This window comes from Lampetra planeri, chromosome 23 (genome assembly GCF_965212315.1).
Source record: "Lampetra planeri chromosome 23, kcLamPlan1.2.h2, whole genome shotgun sequence".
In the NCBI taxonomy this organism is placed as follows: domain Eukaryota; kingdom Metazoa; phylum Chordata; class Hyperoartia; order Petromyzontiformes; family Petromyzontidae; genus Lampetra; species Lampetra planeri.
Genome location: NC_136129.1, coordinates 8473504 through 8501024, shown reverse-complemented (window position 1 = coordinate 8501024; position 27521 = coordinate 8473504). Strand labels below are relative to the sequence as shown.

Below are 27521 nucleotides of genomic sequence, written 5' to 3'. Positions count from 1 at the left end.
GCTCTGGAATAAGGTAGGCAATGATAAGCGGTTCACAGGAATAGATTCCAATACACAGTGGAGCAATGCGTGAGGAAAATCAAGCAGTGTTGTGACCTGCAATGTGGTTGGTGGTGGTTGAACACTGTGGAGGAGATGAAACGGCCAGTGGTCTGGTCGACCGAGTCCTCAACGTGAGTGTTAGGAATCAATGAGTGAAGTGTCATGATAACGGTAACTGTGGTTAAAGCGGTAGTAGAGTGATAAGGGGGGGGGGGGGGCACCCAGCGAGTGAGTGACTGGAGCTGAATTAGCGAGACACACACACAAACTCAAGGATTGAATTAAACCCTTTAATAGTTAAACTGAACGCGCCTACGTGCATGAGGGATTGTAGTGTTAAGAATCCACAAGGGCAACCTTCCCCTCCCAAGGTGACATTTTCCCAACATTGCCATCCCATTCCCCAGCCCGCTCCCCAATCTCCTTCAATGCAAAACAAACAAAAAAAGCGAAACTCGTAAAGTGTCAAGAACGAATCGTCGTACAAATGCTATTCCTTACAAAACTGTACATCTGTCGAGAAGCCAACGCAAATAAATTAAAACCGACAGAACGGCACGCGACCTTGTGTTGAACTTTTAAGAGGTGGTGATGGTGGAAGTCTTCGAGGGGGGGATATAATAAATACCGGACGCATTTCGGGGCCTTACGGCACCCAAGCGCAGCTGACAGGGCAGCTCATTCGCGTTTTCCAGAATAAGTTAAAAAATAAACACATTTTTTACTGAAAATATTAAGGAAGACGACGATTAACTTAGTACGACCCCTCTACATGTGATTCACTGCAACGGGCATCATCAGGAAAGCGTGGGGTACATAAATTATAACCTCGTAACGGTGCCCACATTGATCTTCTTGCACACATATCTCGCTGCACGTGTTTCTAATGTGGCTGAGGAACGTGGGTTCAGTTGTGCCTTGATGTAACCCTCCACCCCCGCAATGGGAAGAGTTAAACCTGCAGCCAGATGTCACGGGGGGCAATATCGCACCGACGATTCCTATTCAGTGAAACCTGCACTCGCTTTTGGCGAGTGGCTTTTCTGCAATGAAAGTTGAGAAGGCCACATCCTCGGCTTTGTATTGCTGTGACCACTAACTGCTCACCGCCTAACCCACTAATAACCCCATCGAACCACCCCCCCCCCCCCCTCTACAAGTAATCCCTGCAGCACTATCTGCCAACTGCCCATTGCGGAACCCCGGTGCTCGGTTAAGCTAAACTCACATTACATGCATCGTCCTCAACAACATCTTCCCGACACAGTGAAATCTCGTCATAACGTCCATCGCATTAAGGTGATTTCCACATTAACGTACGGCAGATTTACGACACGCCAAACTATTCCGGAATAATGTATTTCACATTAACATGCATTTCGGACGAAAGGTTGCCGTTTCGAAGTTGTGGTAATTCGTAGTTAAATTCGTGGCAGCAGCAGCATGATATATGATGGACCGTGCTCGCTTTGCAATTATTTGGCTATGACAACGCCATGCAAACTGTTGCCAGCCAAGACTGGAGCGGCCAGGTCACTGAAGCGGGCACGTCACTTTGTAAATCAATGTAAAAATTTTTTTATCGTGCGTTGGTCAAGCCAAGGCAAACAATCCACCAATTTCTTTAGTCAGTAGGTTTGAGAATGTTACAAAACATTTCGACAACTGTAACTGGTGACATGCGGAGTTGTCCACGATCTTTTCTTGTCATTTCAGATTAAAGTTCAATACAAGTTAAGAAAATACCCGGTCCCCGCACGAATATTAACGAGATTTCACTGTATTTGCACCAAGAACCTAACATAATACAAAAAACCCGATTCTATATGTAGGAGCAGAAGCCCTTAATGCTTTTGTACCAGCACGAAGATAATGAATAGAGTGCTTGTTAATACTGATTACTCAGGATGGCGGCCCTGGCTCGCAACTCTCAGCGAGTAGCTTGCTTCACATTCTCTTGAGGAAACGCGACTCTCTTGAAACCAAAGTGACATTTTCACAGACACACGTACCCGCGCGCGCATCGGGTGGCCCGACGGAAGAGGGGGGGGGGACGCTTTGTACTCTGGCCCCCAATTCTCACTTGCTGACGGCGCGACCACCTCATGCACGAGGCCGCGGGCCAGGCCGGGCCAGGCCGAGCCGGGCCGGTGCAGCCACAGGAGTCGGTCGCCACCTCCGCCATATGACGTCTTAATATCATCGCATTTACAAACGACTCGGTGCCCAACAGTTTTCTAAGAGTCACCGAGAGACGCAACCCGAAACAAATGACTTTAATTTGACTTCCAAGAGCGACGTAGCGATGCAGTGACGTATTAAAGAGTTCAGCTGGCACGCCACAGTGACGAGGTGGTCATTAAAGCCATCTTCAAAGCCTTCCTTCCCATTAGCATGTCTTCGAAGTCGTGTCGGGCAGGCCAGGATGCACGGCCGAAGTGGGTATCTACAAAGAGCTTTGGTGCTTGGCTTGCATCTCTCTTTAAGGTGTTTGACAGAACCAGTTGCAGAGATATGGCTTTGATTAAGCCACCAGTATGGCGTGGCTGAGGCTCACGTTCGCGTAACGAGGTGGTTTTTGGCTGCTCGCCGAATGTTGAAGTGAAAGTCCAGCCTTGTCCAACAAGTGTCCAGGCGAATTCTCGAATGCCGCTCACTCATTTAAAACAACCCGAGCAACCTGACTTCATGAAAATGTCCAACGAAATAACCTTTCTCCAAGATAAAATAACCAACCCCGGACTGAAGAGCAGAGGCCACCAATTATTTTTACTCCCCATGATGACACCGTCTCATACCCCAGCTCCACAAGTCCGGACGCATCACTCCTCCCTAAGGGGCCATCCATTTAGTACGTACGCATGGAGGGGGGAGGGGAGGTTAACCCAAATGTGTACGCTTGCATATGGGGGGGGGTCTACTGACAATTTATGTACGCATAGGAAATGGGGGGGGTGTGAAGCTTCAATAATAATTATTTGTCTACATTGGCCTTCAAATGACCCACAGTTCAGTTTCTTCAGCTGTGGGGGGTGTAAAAAGTACGTGTGCGTATAGGGAGGGGGGGAGGGGTCAAGTTGAGATTTTTTCGTACGTACGAAATGGATGGCCCCTAACCCAACGCTTCCCAGAAGGAGAGGACCCTCCCTGCCCAGCTCAGACGCCATCGCCGCTCTTCACGCAGGAACTTACTGATTGTTGGTGTCGAGTTGATACACACGGTGGGGCAAGTGCAAAAGTAGCATGTGAAAAATGTAGGGTCCCTCGAGCCTGGAGGTGAAGAGGACGGAAACAAAAGTGCCACTTGGCTAAGAACTTGTGCCACCATGAGACTGGCTTGCCCAGGTTGTAACTGCTTCACCACGAGATGCGGCACAGCTGGGAAGGAGGCGTGCAGGGATACTCCACATTGTACATCTGCCCCTTACTTGGGCGACCCACTCAACGAAGTTTAAATTCACATTCTAAGTTAACTCAGAGGTGAAAGATACACAATTATCCGGAGAGACGTGATAGAACATGGGGACGCCCCGGCCGCCCCCTCCTCACCGGCCACGTGCCCCCTCGGATCATCGATCGCAGCGGAGGGAGCCGTGGAGGCGACGGCCTTCAAAGCGGCGCCGCTCATGACCGCCACCGATCCGCCCTCCTTCCACTGATGTATCGACGACAAGACAGCGCCCGAGACACTTGATCAACGCCCTCCAACGCCAGCCGCCCACCACCGCTGCGAAGCTCGCCGTCGGCGGCTGTGGCTGCATCACCGTGGCATCGACTGAGCGGGGAGGTTCCAGTGGGCATGTCCCTTCGCTCGAGCAGGAGCCCGGTGTCAAGAGTGCGTGGGGGCGAACGGCTCAGAGTTGGAGACCTCCTTGGCCAGGTCGCTGAAACGGGCAATGTAGTCCACGCCGCTCTCGCAGATGATGCTGGCGAGCGGCGAGTCCGCCTGTGCACAGCGACACACGCAGATGCGCGTGACAACACACACGCACATTGCAAAGTAAACAAAAAGGTAAAGCTGTAGAGTCCTGCAGTTGCTTGCTTACACCACTGCTGGCAGAAGGGCCTTCACGAGAGGGAGCTCTAGAAATCCCTTGAGAGGGTATTTTGGCCTACTCTTCCATGGTCGCCAGATATCTTGAAAGGGGTGAGAGTAGTCACATTTTACCCAACCACACGGGGACCTGCCGATCAACTGTGGTACAGACACTATGGGCTGTATTCTTAATGAAAGCTCAGCTCTGGTTTGGCCTCGAACAAGGCTCAGTTCAAGCTTGAGCCGTTCAGTTGCTTTTAAAGATGCTTCAGTGGCTCAGCCATGGATTGGCTCAGGTCATGGAAATCCGGAGAATGGCTGGGACCATGTTCAGAGCTGGCTCAAGTTGAGTGTGGACTTTATGCCGGTTCAGTTGAGCAAGTGTCAAGCCTGGGATGAGTCACAACTACGGGCCTAATACTGCCGAGTGGACAAAGGTTGGGGGGATTTAATAAACCTGCCCATTGTTTCACCTACTGCATACGTGCGATGATGTTACATTTGGTCTGACAAGAGCATACAAAACTGTATAAACGACACAGGAAGACATGGGAAACTATATAAAAGACAAGACAGTAATATGACAAAATAAATGATTGCTTCTTGAATCGAACTACAACTCCCAAATCGCGACAATTCATCAAATTTCTGTGGGGTCAATAATTATATGCCTATTCAAAATGCACTTGCATGGGCCAATAAGCCGTGCCATTCAGAGTTGAACAAAAAATACAATCTGTAAAAAAAACTTATCCCGAGTATTCTCGACTTTCAGGGTCCTGCGTGGGGGATTTTTGGTCAATTCCATTTTGGAAGTATTTCCACGTGCTGGAGACAATGCGGGGGGGGGGGGGAGGGGGGGTAACTTGAAAGAAAACGTTAGCTGCTTGGAGCACTAAGTGTTTGCTTATGCCTCGCGCCCGCCACATAGCCCAGCTCTTGACTAACTCTCGACTAAACACACGAACGAGATTACAGCCAACATTACTACCATTGGCAAGGAACGCAGCCCAAGGCCCCCGCCCCCCCGCTGACCCGAGCCCTCACCTCCGTCACGTGGGGTCGTGGCGCGTACGAGTCGTGGACGTTCCCCTCCAGGAGCGAAGAGGCCACGAGGTCGGGATTGGCAGCGCAGTGGTTGAGCAGCTGGATCGCTCGCTGGCTCTTGTCAGGCGAGCAGAAGTTCGCTGTGGTGGGAGGGATGCCGTCGTCACCGCCATTAGCATCTGCGCGCACAACGTCACCGAGCCTGGCTCTAAAACTCAACTAGTTGACTTTAAATTTCGATTTAAAGCTTTCGTGACTGCAGGGATTCATCTTCTTGGTTCTTTCGGTAAAGTCACGTAGAATGGAATAAAATAATAAAAATAAAACATAATAAAATAATTATCACGACGTTTCCGCCACAACGCAAGCAGCCGTCCTCAGGTGGAGAACAGGTCTGTCGAGAAGACAGAGTTCGAATGATAATTATTTAATTGTTTTATTATTATTTTATTATTTCCATTCTACGTGACTTTACCGAAAGAACCAAGTAGTTGACTTTACCTTGTTCTCAGGACTATTGATGCTCCGCTAAGTAACACGTACCCCAAAACTAGGTGCCGCCTGATGTCAATATTATTAATTTATACAAATCAGCTCGCACGCACTTTGTGGATTTAAAAATGCAACCCCAACCTCTGCTTGCAATTCACGAGAAACATGTGCGTCTTGTAAATCAAGAACATAAGGTACCGCTTGACATTGCTCACAACGCAGTAAAACCACACTTAGAGAGCCGCTGCTGCTTCTGGCAATGGTGACGGACGACGATGAGCAAGTGTCGATTTTTCTGCTGTGGATGGCAATGACGATGCTGACGATAAGGCTATTGCGGATAACGTTATTGCTGTTGCCGATGATGTATTGGACTGCATAGATTTTTTGTTGAGAGAAAGCGAAAGTTGAAAAGGAGACTGGTCACGCACACAGCAGGCCGCCGAGGCACACGTCCCCCACGTCCCCCACGTCGCTGCCGAACCACTGCGGCTCGTGCGACGGCGAGCCCATCCAGTTGCGGGGCGACGCAAGCGGCTTGTCCCCGTCCATGCCATTCAGCTTCCCGTCACCTGCTCCGCACCATCGCAACAAAACGAGACAGAACAAATGAGGCGGTACAACCAAGAAAGCGGATTCAAGAGGCACAGACAACATATGAGACGGACAACGTACATCATTAAACCTCCTTTGCCAGTACCAAAATATAATAATAGGGTTGTTCCCCCTTTTTCTGGCAACAAAACTGAAACCTTTTTACAAGGATCCATGTCTGCATTAACCACAATACTTGCAGTCAAAATGAAAACAAAAAAACACTCTGATAATATATGCATTGTCCTTGAAACTGATTGGTCCACACCAGAGACAGCTTTCTTTTGAGCCTCGTCTCAATTGGTGCTCGATCAGTCGAGGCTCAAAAGAAAGCTGTCCCTGGTGTGGACCAATCAGTTTCAAGGACAATGCATATATTATCAGTGTGTTTTTTGTTTGCATTTTGACTGCAAGTATTGTGGTTTATGCAGACATGAATCCTTGTAAAAAGGTTTCAGTTTTGTTGCCAGAAAAAAGGGGAACAACCCTATTATTACGGACAATGTAATTGAGGAACATGCGAAACAGACGGCACAAACGAGCCAGTAGAAAGGAGACAGACGTGACTTCCTAGTGTCACGCTGGCTGGCCCAGGGGCCGACAACCAAAATAACAAGAGACATTTTATTCAAATTCGGTCATATAAACTCAATATTTCGAGAGCCGCAATGCATGTGCATTCAAGACGCTACTGAATTAATAACGTCAAATCATATTTTTTGTCATCGCTATTTTAAGAAACAGCACACGGACAATGATCTGTAAAGCCGCAATGCTAATCATTGTTGGGCTTTTATACGTTCACCGTTTATTGAAAATAATTAGGAGAGTTTTTTTACTTTGCAACTGTAGCGTCGGGGGCCACGAAGCAGTTCTCAAAGAGCCGCAAGTTTGCCGACCCTTGGGCCAGCCCCTGACCGCCTTTCGCCGTGACTTTGGGAGGCCTGGCGTTTGCCGCACCTGTCATGTAGCGCTGCGAGCCGATGGCGAGCTCGATGATGGAGTCCCCGATGTGGGAGTGGGGCCCGCCCTGTGACAGCGAGTCGTCTGGTGGGCCGGGCAGCGAGATCTCAAGCAGCAACGGCACGTGCGGCGGCGACGGCAGCAGAGGCCCCTCCACGTGCGGCATCGGCGGAGGCCCCACCATAGCCAACGTGCCAGCGTCCTCAAAGTTCTGCCACGCGTGCGACACGTCCGGGGCGCGTGATTTAACTTCTCAAGAGATTACAAAAGCGCACAAAGAGTCGCGCACCTTTGTCAAAATCCTAAACCCACTGGGCTGTGTGAGGGTTTGCAAAGACATCCATGTGCACTTTAGAGAGTATCTATCTCTAAAATGCATGATGAGTGTTTGTGTTCGCATATTCCAGTTTACTCTAACACAAAGCCAACTACTCTGTATTAATGTTCCTGGCCAAACATCCCCAATGTAGGATCCTCCTGAGAAGATGTGAGAATCAGTCAGGCATTCCCTGCTTGAAAATCAATAAACAAGTATAACCCGTAAAAACAAAGTTTTTCACTATAAATCCTTTATATGCGTGGCGGCTAGAGTCCTCTCGTCCTCTGGCTTGAGATGGCTGCCACCTATGGGTCAGATGATTGCATTGCACCATTAAGCAATTGGTAATTAAATATAATATTTTTGTCCTAAAAAGTGTAAAATTTAGGAAAAATTTTTTCACAAACATTAATTGTCACGCACAACGAGTCTGTGTGGAAAATGTCAGCTCGATTGGATCACGGGAAGTGGGTTAAACAACGACCGAAAGATTTGCACGGTCGTAAGCGCGCAAGCGAATCTAATATAAAGGATTTACAAAGGAGACAAGGCCAGTGGCTGACAGTCTCGCGGCGAGTTGACGCAGTGCACTGGACATTGCAATAGAGGGGGTTACAGGTTCCACCTCTCAGTGCGGCCAATGAGACAATGGTGCACGTTTCTTAAATCATCATTATTGTTATTATTACTTCTACTGCGTGTGGTTAAATCCTCACCAGACAGTGCCCGCCAGGCGTGATGTTGTGCCCTTCAGACGGCGTGGACAGGGTGACAAACGGCACCCGGCGACTGCCGCCACTTCCCGTGTCCTGTGGTCAGGGTCCATGGGTCAACAAAACTGAAACACTTCGAATAGACGCACGTATCAAATGGGCGCGTGAGTCAAAGCTGCTCCAAAAGTAACAGTATTATTTCATACGAACTTTTGAAAATCAACCATCGACAACTATGAATGTTGAGCTTGGAAAGCCATTAGATAGCATCTTGGGTTGCCAGATGGATTCCATTTGGACCTCACGCAAAAGTGCGTTGGGCTGCGACCGGCGATGCGAGTGAGGGACGGCACTTCAGTCATAATTAGGCAACTCCTTAAATTCCCTGGGAATTCTGCTATACGGTCATGATTAGCACACAAGACTTTCTGTGCAAGTGTATTATAATCCCTCCCACCTCTGTGCACGCAGCAGTATAAATAGAGGTTCACCAGTGAGTAGATTGGCAGGTCGAGTGTGGCTACACCCACCGCTTCTAAATCATCTTGCTGGTGAGGAAGAGTAGGCCAATATACCCTCAAAGGGGGGTTCCCCTAAGCTCCGTCTAGCGGAGGCGATTCTGCCAGCAGTGACATGAGCAAGCAATTTCCAGTTTGCACCTCGACCTTAATGCCGGACTTATGGAGAAGACCTGCGTACTCAGGTAGCAACCCGTAGACTCAAGTAGATCCACGATAAAGTTCGCTCGGCCGACCGATTTGACGTTGAACAACAAAGATCACTTCGAGCGCCGCGGAAGCTGCCCAAGTTTGGCACAAATTCTCTCCGCGGTGGCCAAGGCTGGCACCGGCACTGCCCAATAACCCAGATAAACTGTGAGTGATGGGACTACACTTAACCGCAGCCATTGAGAAAATGGGGGTGGGGGGGTTGGCCTCTTAGTGACGTCACCGCCCTCACCTGGAGGCAGCCAGGCAGCTCGATCCCGCCGCTCTGGCCCCCGTACTGGCCCGCCCCGTCCGAACCCGGCAAGGCCGCCGAGGAAAGCTCAGGCCCCGTCACCGCGCTCAGGCCCTCGCGGATGGGGCTGCCTGGGATGATCCCCGCCGATTTGGCGGCCAGGTCGATGGCAGCTGGTGAGAGAGAAGGGGGACAGCCGACAGGGAGGCAGCAAGAATGGGGAAGGTAGGTGGGGGGCGGGGGGGACAAGAGATTAATTAGTACGTTACATAGCGAGTGGGCAGCTGCCGTGATTTAATGGGTAGCACACCAGATTTGCGATCTAGAGATCACTGCTTCGATCTCCCGGCACGGCAGTTGCAAAAAGGGGGCGAGTCTATTATACCCCCATCCTCCCCACCTCTGTCCACTCAGCAGTAAATGGGTACAAGCACAGTCAGTCGGTCTGCGGGTCGGGTGTGGTGGGGCAAAGTGTGGGTACACTCCCATAGCTTCCAAGACGTCTGGCTTGCATGAAAGAGTAGGCCTGAACACCCATTGGAGGGGCTCTCTCTAGAGCTCCCTCCAGCGGGGGGCCCATCTCCTCGAGCAGTGTTATGAGTCCACCCTTATCTACGCCACACTCCACCTGCGCGTCCTGCTGCGTATTGGGGTGGACTGAGTGAGTGAGTGGCTGAGTGGGTGACTGAGTGAGTGTCTCACCCCGTGTAGTCCACCCATGTCTACGCAATCGCAAGGCTGCGCCTTTATTCGGCGAACAGCAATGCAACCGATCGGCGTCACCGGGTTTGTCATCTTCACCACACATTCTTGTGCGCACATAATGAGAGTGTGAATTAAAATATCGCCTAGTCGACAACAAACAGCGGCAACAATGTCCACGTCAGGAATTAGGGGACAGCGGTAAGGGATACGCACTCGACAAGTTGCTGGCCTTCGGGTCGTTGGGAGGGTGTGTCAGGGGCGGTAACGGTGAGAACATCCCCGTGCCTGCACACGCACACACAAGCGTGAGCACGCACACACAAGTGTACCACATGTATAAAAACAAGCGTGTGTCAAAACGTTCCGAGGGTAATTCTGCTTAAAGGCTGTAACTAGATGTTGGTTGGTGTCAATGTATGCACCATTGCATGTAAATGCATACATGTGAGTGGTTGCTACATTAACTCCAACAGCAGAATATCTCTGGGCTGTGCGTCACCTGATTTCTCCAGCATAAATAAAGCTTCCGATTCTCCAAAGATTCTGACCTGGGCTGTGCATCACCTAGATTTTGCCTCACCTAGGCTCTGTGTCATCTGGGTTGTGTGTCATATCTAGGCTATGTCACACGCATGTGAGGCTTGGTCTGTACGAAAATAAACTATGAAGGTTCCTGTCAGGCGTGACGGCCATAGCGCCCAAACACATTCCTGTGGAGGGAGCTGCTGGTGGGAACGTTGGGTTGCTCGGTCAATGGCCAGGGTCAACGGCGGCATGGTGTATTCCGCAAATATGCCCGACTGTGAGGGCGGGCACAAGCCAGCATGAGTAGGTTAAACGTTGAGTTTTATAAGGGCACCACGGGGTGACCAGCCCCTCCCCACCCAGCCCCTCCCCACCCAGCCCCTCCCCACCCAGCCCCTCCCCACCCAGCCCCTCCCCACCCAGCCCCTCCCCACCCAGCCCCTCCCCACCCAGCCCCTCCCCACCCAGCCCCTCCCTGCACGACGGACACAATGTGAGAAATTTTACACTTAAATGGAAGATTAAAAAAATATATCTTTTTTAAGTGTCGAGTTGCCTGGTGTGGTGCAGAGGGAGCCATCTATGTTGATTCAATGGAAGATGTCTTATACCAGGGAAACATGATAAAATAACTAGGAGGCGAAAAATCTAGGGGGAGTTTATTTATTTCTCTTCACAAATTTTGTCGAGAAAAAGGCCACCACTCATTTGGTTTTGGGTTGCGTCTTCGTTCAGCTGTTTTGCGCAACTGACGTCAACGCGAACCAATGGCGCAGCGTACCTGCGACCGAAGAGCTGGGCACGATGGCGAGAGAATACATGTGACGCAGCGAGTGTCCCGCCGGGCGCGGCATGAGGGATCTCTGCACGGCACGCGCAAACGCCACGTCTCGGCATCCCGTACATCACCATCATCATCACCACCACTGCCGCCATTAACGTTACCACCATCACCACCACCATTACAACGCACTCCAATCAACAGCTCCCATAAATATTACCACGAGCATCATCACCACCACCATTAATCACAAACACCCACTCCAAACAACAACACCATCAACCACTCAAATTACCACTACCTGCCAATTCAAACACGACCACTACCATCATCATCACCATCATTATTAGTATCAGTTCAACCATTGCAATTGTTGTGGCTGCTTGGGAATAGCTGTTACCTGGACAACCAGCGGCTTGCGCAGCATGCGGGTTCGCAGCTTCCGATGCTGGGGCAGGAAGATCTCAGCTTGCTGTACGGAGAAAAACACAAAACCAATATGACCGTTCGAATCCAGCTCACTGCAGGGTTGTCGTCGGCGCAGGGCGGGAGGAGTAGAGGGAGATGGCTAGGGTGAGGTAGGAGGATGCGGTGGAAGGGGATGCGAAGAGGACGGTGGACGTGTGACGAGAGAAGAGAGGCACAGAAAACAATGTGGAGGAAGAAACTCAGAGCAGCCGACCACAGCAACAATGGAACTTTTGGATGAGAATAACGAGGAAAGAAAAGACGCAGGAGAAATCCGTGGAGGTGTTTGCCCCTCGATTTGTGTCTTCGATGTCCAGGTGTAGCTGAACAAAAAACAGTTTTAACATTAAAACTAAATTAAGTAATACTGCACACGACTCTTTTTCACCATAATTTCCGCAGATTACCAAACCGGTCACGCCGTGGCTGCCACAGATTTCTCCCGACATTGCCGGGGTGTGTGGCTCACGTTGATGGAGTCGAGCTGCTGCCGGAACGTGATCTCCGCCTCCTTGCTGGGCGACAGGGGGCGGCCGTACCGGCTGGCAGGGGGCAGCGCCGATGGGACTCGGAACAGATCGTCGTCCGAGCGCCCGGTCGTCTTCGCGGCCTCCGGCTCCGTGCAGGATGCTGCCGTGGCCGGTTTAGCCACGTTCCTCGCACCTGCAGCATAAACCAAGGGACAGGTGATGCAACGGAGAGAAGTGTGAATGGGGCACAATGTGGGTTTTACTACGTAGTCAGTGTTTCCAGTTCGGCTGTATAGTTCTCCGATTTGTGTTTTCTGGTTGTACCCAGAGTATTGTTTTGCTGCACGTCCTTAGAGCTTTCTTCAAGAACTGAATGTTTCTGAAGAGCTGCATGTTGCTTAACAAGACAACAGCATTCTCCTGTGCCATCCTGTTATCAGGTAATCCACCAGCTTCTCCACCTGCGAACTCCGTTGACGCCAATGCTGAGCGCAAAGCTCTGGCTAATCTGCAGTAGCAATGTTACTGCAAATAAACGGTCATGTACATCGAATCTGCGCCTGGTAAATTATTTTTTATTTGGCTTTGCACAAACCATCACCACTATCATCATCATCATCACCACACTCACCGGTGCCACCGCCAGCTGACCCACGCGCACCGCGTGCCGGATGAGCCCGCGCCGATCCGGGGCTCTTGGTGCTGCCGCCGGTGCCTCCGCCGCCACCCGCCTCCGCGCCGCCGGCCTTGCTAGGCGACAAGTGAAGCCCATCGGGTGATTGCACGCGATGAACCTGCAACAAAAATACCACCCCGAAAGTCACCTCGATTGCGCTGGCCAACGACGAACCCGGGTCGCAGGAAATCACGGGCGCAAGCGAATCGGCCTCCGATCGATTCAACTGCTGGCGGGTTTCCAGGTCACGTTCATTTTCGTGTTGTTCGCATTACCTCACTGTTAAGTATGTATGTACGTTGAACTTCTCGTACATCGCACAATACAAAGCGTAAATATTGAGTCGGTACGACACAATGCACAGATCAAAATCTATTGTTATGCTGAAGATGCACGCAACACATCACCATGATGAAGGTCCTTTATAATTGTGAGGAAAGCACGAAGAGTAACCCAAATCCCTGGCCTATGAACAAGGCAGGCCCCATAAAAATTCCATCCTACACCTCTGCAGTAGCAGTTGGATCATGTGTGCATGATGTGATGTTCATGCTAATTGTATGCCAACATTTCAGCACATATGGAGAACACAAAGATACATGTACACCAGACAAATACACAATGGGATGACAAAAGCTTGGCAAGTAAGAATCAATGAGTGAACTGAATTGTGACAATCGAATTGCTGTGGAGGTGGGGTGAATCATTACACGCCTAACTGTGAGTGCAGAAACAGATTTGTAAGGTAAAACACTGACTTGCAATACAAAAGAACTCAGCACATTTGTCAATACCACTGTGGCCATAAAGAGGAATAGGTCCGTAAACGAGTTAAATCCACGATGGATTGTAGGGCAGGTCAGCCTGAATGTTTCAAACCGGCGCAGATGTTCCTTCAAAGGGATCCATGTTTCGCAAGCAGAGAGAAAGGAGGGCGTAACTGTGGCCGAGAAGACGTGGAGCATAGTATATAGTGATAGCCCAGATAGCTTCCACAAACTGATGCTGGTCACAACTGACCAGGTATGGACATTTGCCCACTGTCTACAATTGCCTCATCACTCATGGGGAGTTGAAGGGGTGGAATATTTAATGCTTTGTTTTTATAAGGCTGAGGATAAGGCCCCATCTCTTAGTAACGTGCTCTAGGTTCAGCAGTAGCGTCTCCAACTTCTTCTCAAAGTGAGCAGCAATTACCAGATCATACGCATGCATAACATGGTTTACCAACAGGCAGCCATCCCTTAACCGCAGCCAGGCATCGATCAGCCTCCCATTGCATCTGGACCAGATGCAAAATTCCTCTAGTACAGCCATAGAAAGCGTCTCAAACTACGTGGTCAAGGAACATGTTAAATATTGTCGGGACCAGCTGACTTCCCTGTTGCACTCCAAGGTGAACACGTAATGGCGAAGGCTTGCAGCCACGCAGCTCTACCCAGGCTTAGCCACCATTATGAAGGTCCTTTATCATTTTGAGGAAAGCACGAAGAGTAAACCAAATCCCTGGCCTACGAACAAGGCAGGCCACATAAAAATTCCATCCTACACCTCTGCTGTAGCAGTTGGACAATGAATATGGCACCTGTGCAGGACCACCCTGGTCTGAAGCCACAATGGGGCTCCGTAAACCTTCTAGATTTGAAGCTTTCATGACTGCAAGGATTCATACTCTTAGGTTTTTTCGGTAAAGTCACGTAGGTAAAAAAAAAATAATACAAATATTAGAAATAATAATAGAAATAAAATAATAATTCGCAATGTTTCGGTGGGACAACCACAGCAAGAAACAAATGCTGAAGTTGGCTCTCCTCAGCGTGCCTGGTAAGGCGATGTTGAATAATCCTTCCCAGGACCCATCATGGCACAGAGGGAGATGTCCAGGTAGCTGTTACAGTGAGGACCCACCAGGGCATGTGCACAGAAACACACGCGTACAATCGCGCGCACGCACACACACACACACACACTCGTGTACACACTTGCACACGCTGCGGCCCACAGCACCCTCGCGACTCACCTTGGGGTTGGCCTCCAGCACCACGAGCTGCAGGAGCCGCTTCAGCATGCGCTGCATGTGCACAACAGGCGGCTGCTTCTTCACTTCTGTCGATTCCGTCTTCACCATGGTCTCTGTTGGCGTTGGCGCCGGCACCACCGCCGCCGTCGCCGCCACCACCGCCTCTGTCTGGGCCACGGGGCCCGTGGCCGCACCGTTGCTGGCTACCGCCGCTGTCGCCGCCGTCTCCGGTGCCCGTGCCTCATCTGCGGTCGTGGGTTTGTCGGCCAGCGTAGATGGAGGCGGCTGCGGCAGCTGAGGCATAACCCAATCGTACTCGAGGAGCAGCTTCTCGGGCTTGCCGAGCGTCACGTACACCTCGGCGAGGGTGAGCGTCTTGGAGCCGCCCCAGCCCTCCCGCCACACCCTCTCGGCGAAGGCGGCAGACTCCTCTTTGCGAGGGTCGGGCTTGGAACGCGGCCGCGCGGCCTCCGCCCCGCGCTTGCTGCCGCCGCCGCCACGAGGCTCCGGAAGCTGTTTGTGTTCGGCCGCCGGAGTTACTGCCGGAGTCCCACAGTCCCTCTTACCGTCGTTATCGTCCGTGGCGGCGCCGCCACTTTCTAGCGCCTGTGCCGCCACCTCCGCGACACTACTGGCGGTGGCCTCGGCGGGAGAGGCCGGTTTCGGCGAGTGCCCGCCAGCAATTGCGTCGGCGCCGTTCTCAGCCGATCCGTCAGCAACTCCGGGCAAAGATTCCTCCACCCCATTGAGCGTTGCCGTGGCCGCGAGCGCCTCCGGAGCGAGGTCGGCGTCGATGCCGGCGCCAGCGCCGTGCTGCACCGAGCACTCCTCGTCAGGCAGCCGGTCCAATGCCGGCTCTGCAGGCGCGCCCCGCTCGTCCTCGTCGCTGGGGATAACGAGGCTCCGGCAGCTCTTGAGGTAGCGTGGGACGGGGTCCATCAGAGAGTATTCCTCGTAGTTCGTCACCGGGCTTAGCACCAGCTGCAAGCGGGTGCTGACTTCTGGTTTTGATTCCGGTTCCGTGCTCGATACGTCCGGCTCCGAGTCGGCGGGATCGCGTGGAGCGGTGTAGCCACCGCTTGGATCCTTTTCACAAACCTCCATCGGTGCTGCTGCTGAACCCACACGCATGCGCCAGAGCACCGAATCAGCAAAACTAAACACCCATACTTCAAAGCCATGTTTCAGCCACAGCAATTGAACACGTTTCTCAAGTGAAAAAGCAAATAAAAACTACCACATTTTTACATAATTTGACTCAAAATTCCAACTGAAAAATAAATATCTGTTTGACTTCCATACGACAAAGATTTATCTGTTGCATAGTGTGGTGTAAGAGCAGTGCCCCATAGTGTGTAACTGATAAAAGTCACTTCAATGAATCTCAGCAGTTCTGTGAAATCTATCGGCCATTCTCTAACACGGGCAATGCATTGCTCTGCGAGAGTTGCCAATGGATACTTGGTTTGGTAAGCCAATCACGAACCACTGAAACCGCTTAAGTTGGTGCGGGTCGTTTGCTCGCGCCAGACGGCAGGGCGGTGCTCACCTTGCGTGGTCGCGCTCGACGCTTCCACCGTCGCTGTCTGCGTCATCCCGGACGCCTCCTTCTCCACGCAGGGCCCCGCCGGCTCAGCCATGCTGACCTCCCGCATGCGAGCTGCTGCCCCCCCTCCCTCCTGCCCCGATGCCCCAGCACGGGACCCCCGCTGCCCCTTCCCCGTCGTACCAGCAGGACCAGGGACCGGCCTGTTCTGTGACAAGACAACGGCGCTTGTTAGGTCTGGGGCGAGGACACGGCTGCGCTGAAGTCTGGGTGTCACACGGAGAAAAAGACGTCTCCACAGACAACATTACCACCAACATGAACACCATCTTCAATACCAGAGATAACATTATCGCCATCATCAGCATCATAACAGTCAACATCACCATCTCATTCCAACCACGAACACCACAACCGACACTTTCACGACCATTATTAGCATTAATGAATTGGGTGCCCTAGGCTAGACTGCCGCAGGGCAATAGAAACTTTGAGATGAGGCGTGGTGTCGGGCGACCAGAAATGCTGAAGCATTGATGGCGGCCTATAAATGCAAATCATTATCTCTTGGCAGGCCAGCCCGCACAAGTTGCCGTGTCAGCGCATTCACCTTGGCAACGGATGTGGACACCACAACCGCCGCTGCTGGCGGCAGTGGCGTCGGCTGCGGAATTGAAGCGGCGAGGAGCTGCGGCCTCGAACGCATCAGCTGCGCTTGCGGCGGCACGTAGGGCTCGCGCACACGGCTCTGCTCCTGCCAATGCACCGTGCACATCGTGCGGCTGTGCCGCACCCGCGCTACGCATGGCAGCGGCGACACCACCACCCCCTCTGGAGGGAACAGCCGCAGCTGAGGACGCTCGTCGGGCGGCGACGATTCCACAGGTGGGGGGCAACCCGCAACCGTCGGTGTCGCTGCCGCCGTCGAGGACGTTGACGGCGATGACGTAGTCGTCGTCGTCGAGCGCGATGACGTCGTTGAGGACGAAATTGTCGAAGACGTCGTCGTAGAGGACGATGACGTCACCATTGAGGAGGATGAAGTCGTTGTCGAGGTCGACGTCATTGTGGAAGAAGATGTCGTAGGTGCCTTTGCTTCGCCTGACTGTTGTTGTTGCTGCTGCTGCTGCTGCAGCAAGGAGATGCGCTGAGTGGGCAGGGGTGATCGCGGGGTCAAGGAGAAGTTGTGCTCAATGTCGACTCAAAATCGATCTTGGCAAATTTAGGACGTAAAAAAGCTGAATATTCATAGTGCTCCGAGTAGAAGATTGTGAGAAGAGTGTGAAAATGACAGATGTGTCTTTATTTTCCGTTGCAGAACAACAAGTTCTCTCCTCGTAACAATAATCATACTTTAAGGATACAACTCTTGACTCCTTGGGCGCCCACTTCTCCTTCAGGAACTCGATGAGGTGGGAGACCTTCCTGTGGAGCTCCACCATCATCCTATGCCGTCAGCAGCACCAGGTTATTATTACAGCCAACAGCATCATGCACGTTCTCATCATCACCAGTGATAGCAGCACCAGCAGTAACAGCATTATCAACATCATTGCTATCGGTAATATAACACCTATTGCTAAAGTCAACATTCATAATCTTCATCACCTACACTGCAATCGACACCATCACAGCCAACGCCATCGCAATTACTTTCACTATCATCACAAATATAATAATTATTCACTCCAATCAGCATTCTCACCACAACCTGATATCATGTACATATCACTATCAACACCAGCACCACCACCACCTTCACCGACATCACTATCAAGCCCGAACACCATTGGCAGCACCATCAGCACTACCAACATCACCACCATCGCCGCCACCACCAAGCAACACAACCACTATCACAGTAGGCCGTGTAGGGGGCAGGACGGTGTGGAACCCACCGGAGGCGAGGGTTGTGCGCCACGCTCTGCACGCGCGTCCAGGCGCTGTTGGTGCGCGGCTGCAGCTCCACGCAAACCTTGGTGGGCAACTTGAGCCTCTTCTGCTCTATCTCGTCACTCATGCCTGCGTCAACAACAACAATGCTGCGTTTATAGGGCAGTGCCTGTCAGAACAACAACGGTCTTGCAGAGCACTCGAAGATCAAACGCAATGCATGGTACCGATGAAACCCAAGACAAACGTGAGATAAACACACGCAGATAAATACTCATTGCTCATTAAGGAAACATCAGTAAAGATTTCATTATGATCATCGCGGTCATCGTCATCCACGATCAATCCACCGATGGATGAAGGCCTTCGTAAGCCAACAACCACCTCACAATTCTACGATGCAATAATCCACCAAGCACCTGCACACATCTCCTCGGTGAACATTGTCTGGGACAAGTTCCATTCGTTGACTGCCGCCCCATTTCTTTATTATTTTCGACCATCGTCCATCGTCGTTTCGAGCAACGTGTCTTGCCCAGGCCGAATTACTTTTCTCAACAGTTTTTATGGTGCCATTAACCTGCGTATCTTCTCCAATCCACGTGTTCATAATCCACGTGCAAGCTTTATTGAACAAATACTTCTTCAGGCGTGATTTCAAAATGGACACTGAATCGGCAGATTTTACCGAAAGGGTGGATAAGGAGTTACAAAAGTTACGAGTGTAACTCCGTCCACCTGACAGCAATGTGCCATGCAGGTCGTACTCAGCGGTCGTCTACTCACCGTAAGGGTCGCAGATCTTCTTGAGCGCCCGGCACATGGGGGCCTTGATGCGCAGCTTTCTTCCATTGTGGCGCAGCGTAGTGACACTGCCAGCGCAACACGGGACGGCACAACCGATCACAGTTCGCCCATGCTCATCAAACGCTCGTCACAATGCAACAAAACTCAAAACGATCAAAATATTTCATAAATATAACTACGTCAGGTGCTGCCGTGGTGTATTGGTCAACACACTGGACTAGCAATCCAGAGTCCGCTGGTTTGACCTCCTGGTGCGGCAGTTAAAACAATGGGTTAAGCTTGATACAATCCCCCTGGCTTGAGTCCACACCAAGCAAGTATAAACGGTTATGCCACAGTTAGTCGATTCGCCAGGTCGCGTGCAGTTGGTGTAAAGTGTGGGTACTTTGGCCTCTTCCAAGCGTGGTAGAGTAGGCCAAAATACCCATCAGAGGGGGCTCTCCAGAGCTTCCTCTCTGGCGGAGGTCCTTGCACCAGCAGCGGTGGCGTGGGCAAGGAGTTTCAGTCCTGCGCCAATGACCTCTCACTATTATTACTATTTTAGAACGTGCGAGTGCATTCGGCATCGTGGCGCCGTCAAACTCACCCGAGCTGAATGAGCTCGTTCAGCTTCGCCGAGTTCCTGTCGTGCATACCTGCGTGGGCGACAAGGGGTGTGAGCGTGACAAAGGAACACCTTCAAAGGCCCACGACAGTAGGCACCCAGAGCAACCGCTGCTCGGGATGTATTCAAATGGAGAAGAAAAAAACAACCAGGGAAAACCCTCGCGAGAGGAACCATACCTTTTTTTCAATACTCTTCCTCCCGCTGCGATTTAATTAATTCTGACGATTCTAATTCGCTCATCGGGAAATTGCATGGCGTCGTCGGTCTCCACGTTTGCCTTTGGCCCTTATTCATTACGTTGGCCCAAACGGTACCGCTTGCATATATTTTGAACATGGTGAAAATTGTCCATTCTTAATTGGACAATTTGACGCATTACCGTAAGCATAACAAGACATTTTTATCGATGCATAATTCAATGTTATATTTTACATCCCACACCATAACTTTACATGTAAAAGGCAACGGCTTGGGTAATACTTCATCCAGCAGTGGACAGAGCAGGGAATTATGTTCATGGTCTCACTGTTTTTGAAATCTTCAGCGCAGCACACTGTAAGGGGTTTCCTTACTTTCACCGATTACTGTCGAGTGAAATTAACAAAACAAACATAAATATTATTAACCAGCGCAGTACTCACATCCACCCATCTTCTTGCGCAGTTCGCCGTAACAAATGAGCCCGTAGAGCTCTTGGGAAGACTTCGCCATCCCACGGCAGAAAACTGCCGAGCAGAGGACGGATAACGCAATCACAACCGGCACACAGGAGTATAAGCGACCTCCTGCTGAGTGAAAGCTGAACAGAGTCGCTGGAGAGCAGAGGGCAAGGGAGAAGTAGAAGATTGCATGGAGACAAGTAGTAGTGTAAGACCGAGGTGAGATGTCGGAAGAGTGTGTGGAAATAAAAGGGCCGTCACTCTTCAAAACGAGGGCAGTTTTCCATTTTCCTTCTCAGCCTGCCAATTCCAAACGCGACGCAAGAAATACATCTCAGCAGCACTCCTGCGATATTACATTACATGGGGTTTTCTCCAACATAGGGAAATGTAAAAACTATTTTTACGTGCAATGAACATGGGAATGATTGTTTCATGAAATACCAATGCCACAATCAGAATTTAATCGAGGAATAAACAAATTATGTAATCAAATACATTTTGCAGATAAACCGCTATTTCTCCCGACACTTTATATTGGACACAAAGAGGCCTCAGTTTACGTAAGAGACACTCACTGCGCTATGGGACAGCTGCCACTGACGATGGAACTCTCCAGCCCGACTCTCACACCCGGGCCATGGACACTCACCGACCCCCCACCACAGAGACTGACCGACCCCACCACAAAAAACTCACCAACTCCTGCCATGGACACACAAACCCCCACCACGGACACTGACCGACAGACACTCACCGACCCCCGCCACAGACACTCACTAACCCCCGCCACAGACACTCACCAACACCCACCACGGATATTCACCAACCCTCGCCACAGACACTGACCAACCCCCATGGACACTCACCAACCCCCACCACAGACACTCACTAACCTCCACGACACTCACCGACCCCCGCCACCAACACTCACCGACCCCCACCACCGACACTCACCGACCCCCACCACGGACACTCACCGACCCCCACCGACCCCCACCACGGACACTCACCGACCCCCACCACGGACACTCACCGACCCCCACCACGGACACTCACCGACCCCCACCACGGACACTCACCGACCCCCACCATGGACACTCACCGACCCCCGCCACCGACACCCACCACGGACACTCACCGACCCCCGCCACCAACACTCACCGACCCTCACCACGGACACTCACCAACCTCCGCCACCAACACTCACCGACCCCCGCCACGGACACTCACCGACCCCCGCCACGGACACTCACCGACCCCCACCACGGACACTCACCGACCCCCGCCACGGACACTCACCGACCCCCACCACGGACACTCACCGACCCCCGCCACCGACACTCACCGACCCCCACCACCAACACTCACCGACCCCCAACACGGACACTCACCGACCCCCGCCACGAACACTCACCGACCCTCACCACGGACACTCACCAACCTCCGCCACCAACACTCACCGACCCCCGCCACGGACACTCACCCACCCCCACCACTGACCCTCACCGACCCCCGCCACCGACACTCACCGACCCCCAACACGGACACTCACCGACGCCCAACACTGACCCTCACCGACCCCCGCCACGGACACTCACCCACCCCCACCACGGACACTCACCGACCCCCACCACTGACCCTCACCGACCCCCGCCACCGACACTCACCCACCCCCACCACGGACACTCACCGACCCCCACCACTGACCCTCACCGACCCCCGCCACGGACACTCACCCACCCCCACCACGGACACTCACCGACCCCCACCACTGACCCTCACCGACCCCCGCCACGGACACTCACCCACCCCCACCACGGACACTCACCGACCCCCACCACCGACCCTCACCGACCCCCGCCACCGACACTCACCCACCCCCACCACGGACACTCACCGACCCCCACCACTGACCCTCACCGACCCCCGCCACCGACACTCACCGATCCCCACCACCGACACTCACCGACCCCCAACACGGACACTCACCGACCCCCGCCACGGACACTCACCGACCCCCGCCAACGACACTCACCGACCCCCGCCACCGACACTCACCGACCCCCGCCACGGACACTCACCGAACCCCGCCACCGACACTCACCGTCCCCCGCCACCGACACTCACCGACCCCCGCCACCGACACTCACCGACCCCCGCCACGGACACTCACCGAACCCCGCCACCGACACTCACCGACCCCCGCCACGGACACTCACCGACCCCCGCCACCGACACTCACCGACCCCCGCCACCGACACTCACCGACCCCCGCCACGGACACTCACCGACCCCCGCCACCGACACTCACCGACCCCCGCCACCGACACTCACCGTCCCCCACCACGGACACTCACCGACCCCCGCCACGGACCCTCACCGACCCCCGCCACCGACACTCACCGATCCCCACCACCGACACTCACCGACCCCCAACACGGACACTCACCGACCCCCGCCACGGACACTCACCGACCCCCGCCAACGACACTCACCGACCCCCGCCACCGACACTCACCGACCCCCGCCACGGACACTCACCGACCCCCGCAACTCACCGACCCCCGCCACCGACACTCACCGACCCCCGCCACCGACACTCACCGACCCCCGCTACCGACACTCACCGACCCCCACGGACACTCACCGACCCCCACCACGGACAATGACCGACCCCCACCACCGACACTCACCGACCCCCGCCACGGACACTCACCAACCCCCACGGACACTCACTAACCCCCACGGACACTCACCGACCCCCACGGACACTCACCGACCCCCACCACTGACACTCACCGACCCCGTTACGGACACTCACCGAGCTCCACGACAGACACTCACCAACCCCCACCACGGACACTCACCGACCCCCACCATGGACACTCACCGACCCCCACGGACACTCACCGACCCCCACGGACACTCACCGACCCCCACCACTGACACTCACCAACCCCGTTACGGACACTCACCGAGCTCCACGACAGACACACACCGACCCCCACCATGGACAATCATTGACCTCCACCATGGACACTCACCAACCCCCACAACAGACACTCACCATTCTCGAAGTCTATGTGCTTGGAGATGCTGTGCCACGTGCGGTAGTAGAAGTGGCGGACCTGTTCCTTGTTTTTCACTGCACCCGCGGCAGGGTGGCCTTTCTTCATGTAGCGCTTCGCGATGTCATTCTGGATCGCCTCGAAATCCTTGCCGTGCTGCAGTGAGAGGAGGTGCAGGTAGCAAAGAGGGCGGCGGGGAGGGCGCGAGTACCATTAGGCGCCGTGCCGGTTCCCTATCGCGGCACCGGCTACGCTCGGTGAGTGTTCATTGGACACCCCCCCCGGCCCAGGCCTCGTACCTCGAAGAGGCTCTGGAAGAAGGTGTTCTTATCCTCGGCACTCCACAGCTCCCACTGCCGCCTCGGCTTCTTCTGCGTTGCGTCTGGCCCCTCTGTGGTCCCGCGGCCGCCCCCACTATCCACAGGCAACGGCCCGGGGCCTGTCTTGGCCCCAGAGCCCTTGACGGTGCCCACGCCGTTGCTCACCGCGGGGCTCCCCTCGCCACCTGCAGCAAACAAAACGAGGGAAAGCGCAGAAATAGAAATGGGTACACCGATTCGTATGCGGGGGGTGGACCGTTGGCATAGTGGTTAGTGCGCCGCGGTAATAACACAGCAGCCAAAGTTTTCGGTTCCCAGCCATGGCTAACGTCAATGACAAGTGATATCTGAAACGGTTTATATTGAAAAACCGCATATAACCATGAACGAATAAACACGACTGAGAAACTATGCAAATTAGACAAAATGGATTTAATTTATGAAACAAATAGATTGCAACTTTGTTGGAAGCGTAAAAAAAAAGGTCATATTCCTACTATTAACCAAGAAGCTCACAGCATTAACGCGAATAGGTGAGGTCTACTGTAATCACGGCGATGGTCAACACAGGCTGTCACCTCACCTTTGACCTTGGGCCCATGCTGCTGCGGTTCTTTTCGAGCTCTTTTGACCGGCGGGCGGGAAGCGCCACGAAGCCGAGGGCCGCTTCTTCTGGTGTCGGCAGCAGCAAGGTTTGCATGCTGCTGCTGCCCGAGAAGGGATGAAGGAAGCGAGGCCTCCCCGCCTTGCTGTGACGGCGGCCGTGGCTGCTTCTGCTGCTGCTGCCCTGCTGCCGGAGTTCGCTTGCTTCCCTTGCGTTGCCCGGCTGGAGTTGCGTGCGTGTCGCCGGTGCTGCCTGGCATTCTGCGGGAGAAGCAAAAGCACGGGCAGCGGAAGAAAGCATTCAAAAGGGAGTTAAATTCGTGGTGGCGCAAGTCATCGTCATCATCTTATCAAGGTGGCGTCCTCCTTGAGCTGCCCGTGCTACTGAGGGTCCTCCTTGGTTAGACTGCAGCAGCAGGGCACAGGAATTGTTGAGATGAAAAGTGCGCTTTGAGTTGCGAAGGTATTTTTACAAGCGCTCTATCGATGAAATGTTTTATTTCATCATCGGTAGGAGCGTGCTATTTGAAATGTCCACAGAGACACCAGCAGCAACATCAGCAAAACCGTTAAAAGCAGCCAACAGAAATTGCACCGTTAGACGTAACAGCATTAAGAAGCAATAACAACAGCAGCAGCAGCAGCAATATTAAAAGGATAGAACAAATCAAAATAAGCGATTGTTAGCAGCTACAGCATCGCTCAGCAGCATCGGTAGTAGCAACAGCATCACCCGTGGCCACACCATTAGAATCAGCAAACACAACCAGCAGTAACAGCATCAGCAGTCGCACGACAATTCGATGCTAAAGCAGTCGTAGAAACAACATCGATAAGAACAGCATCGACATGATTAGAAGCAGCAACAGCATCGTTCGAATCGTGAACCTGGAAAGCAGTGACACCAACAACACCAACAACCACAATCGCGGCACCGCGTTAACAGTGGCGAAAGTAATAGCGACAACATTAAATTCGCATCGGCAACCGTAGATCGATCGTCGTCACCACGAACCACCTCATCTAAAAAAAACATCGCAAAACGTGACGAGCCGTGGCTACAAAAGTTAAACTTTTATGAGTCCAAGTCGCTGTGGAAGACGGCGCACACAACACCACATCGCACGCAGCCAAACGCAGCAAGCGGCGTGCGTCTTGTTACACGCGGCAAGCAACAGCGGCGATGTTGATAATGACGCTGCTGCTGCTGCTGCCCACGACGATGATGTTGCGATGTCATCTGATGAAAACGAGATCGATGTTGACGACGTCCCCGTCTGCTGAAAAGGAGAGATGAAAAGTTGGAAGCGATTTCTCCTTCTTCTCAACATGGCTGCCGCGGCCGTTCCAAAGCAGCCCGGCGCGTGTCTTCCTCTCAAACCTTCCTCACCACCACCACCATCAAGCTCACTCGCTCTCACCTCGCCAAACACCGGCGACATCAGCCAAGACCGACTTAGACGCGAGCCCAACACGAACATAAACAACCCTCAGCGAGCAGAGCCGAGCCGAGCAAAGCGGCCAAAAACGACGACATCGCGTCTCTCCACTCCGCGCAAAAACAACGACGCGGCCGCCAATTTCCCCTTCCTCAATCAAACCCCGCGCGACGATAACGCAGAGAGAGAGATGCACTCCCCTCCCTCCCTACACACACACACACACGACACCACCCCGAGTGGGACACTCTATTAGAGACGTGTTTTAATGTCCCGTGTGTGGTTTTTGTTGATAATCTGCTCACCCGCTCGGAGTCGCCTTACGGGCGCGGCCCATGGCTGGCGATGGCGCGGGACGCTTCCGAGCCAACGCAACGCGACCGACGTTCCCCTCCAACAACCAAACAACAACAACAAACTCCGTGGGGTTTTGCACATCCGTCTCGTTCGCATGCGTGGCCCCAAGTGTTGCTGTTGTTGTTGTTGAAGTGGTGGTGGTGATGGTGGTGGTGTTGTTGTTAGAGGCTGAACGTCGCGCTGTGAGTAGTCGGAGCGGCTCTCTCCCAATACGTCATCACGCAGGCGTCGATCGCTTTTGTCTTGGTTACACCACAACCACTCGCTTCTTTTACTCCCTCGTGGTCTCGCTCTCTCGATTAATTAACGACGATGATTATTAGCGAACGTTTGAGGCGATAAGCGAGGGGTTTGTTGGGTTGGTGGACGAGGCAACACGCGGGTCGCCGCTTGCGCTGCGGAGGAGAGAGGCGGCGTTCGTGAAGGGGGCGTGCGGCCAGGGACGAGGATGGAGATCAGACACACATCAATGTCTCTCTGTCTCTCTAACTCTCTAACTCTATCTTGCCTGCCCGTGTCTCTTCTTCCTGTCGCTTACAATCTCCCTAGAGGTTTGTTCGTCGACTAGCCGCTCACCGGCACCGACTGACGTTGTTTGAAGTCAGCCACCCACCCCGAGCTCATGCAACTGAAGCGGTTGTTTATTGACGCCTGAGTGTTGTGTGTTATTAATATGGCTCATACACACACCCACCACCACTAACTACACACACTTTAAAATGCAACAAACTAAAATAAACACACAATAGCAGAGTGATAATAACAACAACACCGACCCCCCCCGCCACCATGAGACATTGCCTCCAACACCTGCGTTGCGTCCCGTGCCACGGAGACATTGACCCCCCCTCTTCCCACAGCCCAATCTGACCCGCAATATTTCAGAGTTTAATTCACGATTTAAATCCCTCGTGACGAAGACTTCTGCGATTGAACACAGCTCCTTGACAGCGGTGAGAACGGCGACGCGTCGGAGCAAACAAAAAGTAAACAAACGACAGCGATGACACGTGGTGGTGGTCTTGCCAGGTCCGACTTAACATGTTTAAAATACCCAACTCAATACCCTAAATAAAGCTGTTCTCTCAAGAGACGTGGCCTATATATACTTGACCGAACATACGATAAACCCGTGTTAACAAGACCCGGGAATATAACAAGAAGCCGAATCAACAAGAGCCGATCGGACACTCACAAACCAGGGCTCCTCAACAGACCCGGCGTATTGGATCTAACACGAGTAGCCGGGACCCGCCACACCACCAGTCTATTTAAATTAAACTACAACATCAACACACCTCGTGTGTGTGTGGTGCCAGCGGTGCCACCACTCTCAACTGCATTCAAGACGACTTCTATCAGGGCCAGCACCATATACACAAGCGCTAACAATCATCACTATCACCAC

At 52.9% G+C, this 27521-nt stretch overlaps 1 protein-coding gene across 2 annotated transcripts; it reads right to left on the bottom strand.

Annotated features, from left to right (window-relative positions):
* Positions 1-318: 318 nt before the first annotated feature.
* On the bottom strand, positions 319-26904 carry CRAMP1 (cramped chromatin regulator 1). Of its 2 annotated transcripts, none has more exons than XM_078605109.1 (23): positions 26062-26904; positions 24298-24578; positions 23694-23899; positions 23394-23550; positions 20306-20389; positions 19644-19692; positions 19037-19122; positions 18256-18379; positions 17722-17803; positions 16968-17504; positions 16361-16565; positions 14812-15926; positions 12747-12909; positions 12115-12308; positions 11578-11649; positions 11178-11259; positions 10085-10156; positions 9167-9339; positions 8210-8302; positions 7172-7385; positions 6049-6189; positions 5126-5265; positions 319-3988 (listed from the first exon to the last, which is right to left on the bottom strand). In XM_078605109.1, exons 1-23 carry the CDS (start codon positions 26091-26093, stop codon positions 3872-3874), a joined length of 4419 nt encoding a protein of 1472 aa, XP_078461235.1. In that variant the 5' UTR covers positions 26094-26904; the 3' UTR covers positions 319-3871. The 2 variants fall into 2 exon arrangements, with proteins under 2 accessions (XP_078461235.1, XP_078461236.1); XM_078605110.1 differs by having other exon boundaries at positions 14812-15923.
* Between the last annotated feature and the right edge of the window lie 617 nt (positions 26905-27521).

What these genes read in the sequence shown, in the direction of transcription:
- CRAMP1 (XM_078605109.1), bottom strand. Translation starts at nt 26,093, where the DNA reads ATGGGCCGCGCCCGTAAGGCGACTCCGAGCGG. An exon ending in GTCAGCTGGCGGTGGCACCG is followed by an intron (nt 12,309 to 12,746) that starts GTGAGTGTGGTG and finishes TTTATGCTGCAG; the next exon opens with GTGCGAGGAACGTGGCTAAA. An exon ending in AGCAGCTCGACTCCATCAAC is followed by an intron (nt 11,650 to 12,114) that starts GTGAGCCACACA and finishes TTCTCCGTACAG; the next exon opens with CAAGCTGAGATCTTCCTGCC.